Source organism: Trachymyrmex cornetzi, unplaced genomic scaffold, assembly GCF_001594075.2.
Source record: "Trachymyrmex cornetzi isolate Tcor2-1 unplaced genomic scaffold, Tcor1.1 scaffold2204, whole genome shotgun sequence".
NCBI classification, from domain to species: Eukaryota; Metazoa; Arthropoda; class Insecta; order Hymenoptera; family Formicidae; genus Trachymyrmex; species Trachymyrmex cornetzi.
The window spans coordinates 1,957-7,907 of record NW_017296853.1 but is presented as its reverse complement, the minus strand read 5'-3'; the positions used below and the strand labels follow the sequence as shown (position 1 = coordinate 7,907).

General features: G+C 43.4%; 1 protein-coding gene across 1 annotated transcript; it reads left to right on the top strand.

The window, feature by feature from the left end:
- Positions 1-1,499: 1,499 nt before the first annotated feature.
- Positions 1,500-3,299, top strand: LOC108760137 (general transcription factor II-I repeat domain-containing protein 2B). Its single transcript, XM_018505939.1, has one exon. It carries the CDS (start codon positions 1,500-1,502, stop codon positions 3,297-3,299), a length of 1,800 nt encoding a protein of 599 aa, XP_018361441.1.
- Positions 3,300-5,951: the final 2,652 nt, after the last annotated feature.

Sequence of the window (5,951 nt, the reverse complement as noted above, 5' to 3'; positions counted from 1 at the left end):
CATTTACTAAAATCTATGTTAAATTTTTGAAGAATTTCTTCAACTGCCAAAAAAATATCGAGGTCTGTTGTTGTATCACGTAATACGGCAAAATCTAAAAGTTCTTCGACGCATGAGTAATCGTCTTGCACAATTCGAGTAAAAATACTCAGTTGGCTCATGTGTCGGATATCGGTACTTTCATCAAGGCACAAAGAAAAATATTTACATGATTTTAGAAGATCCTGTAACTTGTCTTCTATAGAATCATTTATATCAGCAATTCTTGAAGTTACAGTTTTTGCACTAAGGGGAATATTCATTGCTTGCTCCAAAGTTAAAGAATTGCCAAAAGCTTTTACTGCTTCGATGATACAATTTTTTACAAAGACGCCTTCGGTAAATGGCTTAGAATTTTGTGCTACAAGCAAAGAAACAGCATAAGACGCTTGTAAGGATTTTTGAGAAGAAGAATCATCATTGGAAGAAGAAGAAGGTATTGAATTTTCTTGATAAACTAATTTTAAACCTTCGATAACACTCAGTTTCTCTGAATTTGAATAATTTGAATAATCTTCCGCGTGACGCCTTTTAAAATGTCTCTCAATCACAAATTTTTTAACCACCGAAGGTTCATAGCCGCAAAGTAAACAAATTGTTCGATCTGAAATACAACTAAAAAAATAATTAATTTCCCAAGATTTTTCAAAAACTTGAATATACTTGTTTTTCTCCATCCCCGAAGTTAATTTCTCAATAGAATAATCAAATGAAATGTATTTACCTTTTCGCTACAGATAACGACTTACTTCTTTGCTGTCTCGAACTGCTGAATGTCTGCTACGATCCCGCGAATTTCACAAGCTCACTAAATTTCACTAATTTGCTCTGTAAGGTACGAAAGACGAACCGTATGCTACGATCCCGCGAATTTCACAAGATCACTAAATTTCACTAATTTGCTCTGTATCTCTGTAAGGTACGAAAGACGAACCGTATGCTACGCGCGATCCCGCGAATTTCACAAAAAAACACTAATTTTCATTAATTTGCCCCGTATCTCCGTAAGGTACGAAACATGAACCGTAACTGATTCGATATTTCACGTCTTCACGAAACAATATTGCCACTGCTCATGATACGACAATCGCTGACGCCCGCGACCGCGAAATGTTTTTGTTTTTCATTGTCGCGGAGATACGGGGCAAATTAATGAAAATTAGTGATTTTTTGTGAAATTCGCGAGATCGCGCGTAGCATACGGTTCGTCTTTCGTACCTTACAGAGATACAGAGCAAATTAGTGAAATTTAGTGATCTTGTGAAATTCGCGGGATCGTAGCATACGGTTCGTCTTTCGTACCTTACAGAGCAAATTAGTGAAATTTAGTGAGCTTGTGAAATTCGCGGGATCGTAGCAGACATTCAGCAGTTCGAGACAGCAAAGAAGTAAGTCGTTATCTGTAGCGAAAAGGTAAATACATTTCATTTGATTATTCTATTGAGAAATTAACTTCGGGGATGGAGAAAAACAAGTATATTCAAGTTTTTGAAAAATCTTGGGAAATTAATTATTTTTTTAGTTGTATTTCAGATCGGACAATTTGTTTACTTTGCGGCTATGAACCTTCGGTGGTTAAAAAATTTGTGATTGAGAGACATTTTAAAAGGCGTCACGCGGAAGATTATTCAAATTATTCAAATTCAGAGAAACTGAGTGTTATCGAAGGTTTAAAATTAGTTTATCAAGAAAATTCAATACCTTCTTCTTCTTCCAATGATGATTCTTCTTCTCAAAAATCCTTACAAGCGTCTTATGCTGTTTCTTTGCTTGTAGCACAAAATTCTAAGCCATTTACCGAAGGCGTCTTTGTAAAAAATTGTATCATCGAAGCAGTAAAAGCTTTTGGCAATTCTTTAACTTTGGAGCAAGCAATGAATATTCCCCTTAGTGCAAAAACTGTAACTTCAAGAATTGCTGATATAAATGATTCTATAGAAGACAAGTTACAGGATCTTCTAAAATCATGTAAATATTTTTCTTTGTGCCTTGATGAAAGTACCGATATCCGACACATGAGCCAACTGAGTATTTTTACTCGAATTGTGCAAGACGATTACTCATGCGTCGAGGAACTTTTAGATTTTGCCGTATTACGTGATACAACAACAGGCCTCGATATTTTTTTGGCAGTTGAAGAAATTCTTCAAAAATTTAACATAGATTTTAGTAAATGTTCTTCGATTACAACTGACGGCGCGAGAGCGATGACAGGTTTAAAGATAGGATTTGCTGGTCAATTAAAACAGCGAAATTTAAATATCCCCATTATTCATTGTATAATACATCAGGAAGCATTAGCCGGTAAAGTTGTAAAACTTTCAACAGCTATGGAGACTATCACTAAAATAATCAATGAAATTAAAGGTGGACATAAATTCCTGACTCACCGAAAATTTAAATTATTTCTTGACGAACATAAAGCTGTTTACACAGATGTCCCACTTCATTGTCCAGTTCGTTGGCTTAGTGCTGCGAAATGTTTACAAGTCTTTTTCGCAATAAGGAAAGAGATCCTTCTTTTTCTAAAAGAAATGAACAAATCAAAATTTCATGAATATATATCCCTTTTGGAAGATGTCACATTTCTTACTGAACTCGCTTTTATTACTGATATAAGTAACCAACTTAGGCTTCTCAATTTAAAGCTGCAAAAGACGGATCAAAATATTTCCCAGTTAGTCAGTCATGTTAATTCTTTTCGAAGAAAATTACAGGCACTGAAATGTCACTTAAATAGTAATATATTTCACTTTTTTCCCTCATGTCAGATTATTCTCGAAGAACATGGCAGTGTTTGTAATTTCAAAGAATATACTCATTTTATAGATTCTCTTATAGACGAATTCAATACGCGGTTTACTTGCTTCGAGAAACTTAAAATCGAATTAATTCTTTTCGAGAATCCTCTTACAGCTCCAATTGAAGAACAGCATGTTGATTTGCAGGATGAATTATTTGATTTGCAGAATGATAATTCGCTTAAAACGGTTAAAGAAACTGGTGTCGATTTTTACAAAATGTTGAAAGAATCATCATATCCCAAGCTTCGAGATTTCGGACTTAGAATTCATTCTATGTTTGGATCCACATATTTATGTGAGACATCATTTTCCAAAATGAAATTAATGAAAAATGAAAGACGTTCTTCCTTGAGCGATGATACTTTACCTCGTCTTATGCGGGTCGCTACAAGTAATATGCAAATCGACGTTTCTGCCCTCGCCAATAAAGGATTCCGAAAATCGGATGGAGTTTAATTCGATCTGTTATTTTTTTCAATTATTTAAAATTTAAATGGTCGTACAATTCATCATTTTTATCAGTGGACTAGGCCTACTGGGGATACCACTTAAAAAAAACGCGTCAACAATAGTACCTCAAGGGTGACGTGGAAATCTATTTGAAAATCCATTGAATGTATTCGCTTTTAGTGCTCACACGTTGCGTCGTTCTATCTTACAGCGAATTCGATTGGATCCGCATACAGTGCGCACTAATGCACATTAAAATCGCACACAAATTGAAAGTATAAAAATGTATGTTTAATATAAATATAAAAACGGAATTAAACTATGAAATCTGCAATAGATGTTATTGTCCCGTTAAGTAAAATCTGTATTTTATAATTCGAAATATTTACATTTTACTTTTACACGGATTAAATCTGCGTATAACGGCTTTAATGTACACTAATGTGCACTAGTACGTTCAACCGAATTCGCTATTAGTTTCGTATGTAATGAGCGAAAAAAAAGATAGAATAAAGATTACAGCGTGTCGAGCGCCCCGAACGAATGCCCCTTACATCTACGAGCGCCTTAGTACATTCCTAATCGTCGAGCGGCATTTGGATTGCGCGCGGGGCGGTGCGGTGAGGGGGATAGCGGGAGGCGGAGCCGACTCGAAAATCGGCCGAAATGTGCATTTCGTGCCGAGGCCTAGTATAGGCCCTTCCCCGGGATTGTAAACGCGGTGACGGGTTTGCTATCAGGCGTGAGGGGTACCTGCCAGTACCCGCTCTTCAGATCGAGTGTCGTCAGGTAGCGTGCCCCTCGTAATTTGTCAAGCGTCGCAGTAATTTGCGGGAGGGGGTACGCGTCCGGTTCGGTGACCTAGTTTACGCGGCGGAAATCGATGCAAAAACGATTTTTCCCGTTTTTCTTCCGGACGATTACGACAGGGGAGCTCCACGGACTGGCGGCGGGCTCGATGATGCCTTCGCGCAACATTTCCTCGACCTCGGTGTCGATGATCGCCTGCATAGCCGGGTTGCGGGGGAGATATCGCTGTTTGATTGGCACCGTCCCGGGCTTTACGTGAATATAGTGCTGCGTAAGGCGCGTGGGGCCCAGTATGGCCTCGAACCGCGGTAGTTCGTCTGCCAGGAACTCGTGGAGGCGTCGGCGTTCCGCTTTATTTTGCGGCGCGAGCCCCTCCGTCCCCGCGGCCCGGTTAGTGCCGGTATGCTGGATCATCGGTCCGGGGGGCGGGATTGCGAGGCCGGTTTTTGCACATAGGTCGATGCCAATCAGGGCGTTACTCGTCAGGGTCGGTATGACGCGGAATACGTGCCATATGACGCGATCCGCGATCCCCACGGGCATGTTTACGCTCCCCGGCAGGGGGATGATTTGTCCATCGGCGAGTTGCACGCTGCTCTCCTCATGACTAACGCGGTATCCTAGCTGCGCCGCGCGGGCGGTCGCCTCGTCGATGAACGAGATCTCGGAGCCGGTATCGAGCAGCGCTTCGACTGTCATTGTCCCAATGCTTAAGTCGCAGTGCGGCCGCGGCCGGAATTTCAAGCGGAGGGCCGGTGCGCGGCCGTCGGGTCCCCGGCCTCCAACGCGTTTCCCGGTGGCATGCTCGGGTGAGGACCCCGTCTTTGCCGCACTGCGAGCAGAACTTCTTCGGAGGACGGCGACAGTCGAAACGCGTATGCCCTCGCTATTTACAGCGCCAGCAACAGTCGTCGCGATTGTACATGGCGGCGGTAGTCGGTACGTCACGGGTGCTGGCTCGAGTGTTAGTATCCGCCTTCTTGAGCACCGTCAGTCGCTCACACTCGACGGCCTCCCGGCTGAGATCTCAGATCGAGTGAAAATCGGATCTTTTTATGCGCCATTGGTACGAATGATGCATATTTCGGTATAGGTACTCAAGTTGCCGAGCTTCGGTGACTATTCCCGCGCGTACCATCAACGAAACTAACGCGGTGGAATATTCAAAAAACGTCTCGTCCGGCTTTTGCTTCCTAGCGTGCACGTCCTCCAATAACTGGAATTCGTCGGCGTGCGGCAGGAAGGCAGCTTTAAAGCCGTCTACGAAGTCGTCCCAGGTCTCCCATCGGCGGCGGTTTGCCCGACCCCAGGCCGTGCGTCTCCTTTCAGGAGCATAGGTAGGCCTTTGAAGAACTGAAGGTCGGTTAGTTCGTAATCTTCCTTCAGTTCCTCGACGCGCTCCAAAAACGCCCACGGATCTTTCCCGTCGAACTGTATGCCCCATTTCCGCATTTCGTTTATAATCTTTGCAGGCCGGCTTTCCGGGCTGGACGGGGCGGGCGGTGGCGCGAAGGGATTGATGGACATGTTAATCACGGATTCCTCGGATAAGCGTCGGTCACGCGGCGGCAGCGGTGGTACACGGGTCTGGAATCGGTCCGGGTTCTGGTCTACGAAGCTGCTTAGGCGGCTTCGCAGATCGTCCAGTGTGCCCTCGGTATCGAGCCCGTGCACCTCCATTTCCGAAATGATCGCGGACTTGCTCAGCGTATAAATCCACGCCCTCGATACGCTCTGCGTCTCTCCTCTCCGGAGCGGTCCCTGTTCGGGCGCCATGAAACAACCTTACTTTGCGCGGACGTAGCTCGTCGGTCACGGGCTGCGGCCAGGGGCGCAAAGAGGTTCGGC

Bases quoted from the DNA above. Each gene is read 5' to 3' on its own strand.
- LOC108760137 (XM_018505939.1), top strand. From the start codon at position 1,500: ATGGAGAAAAACAAGTATATTCAAGTTTTTGAAAAATCTTGGGAAATT.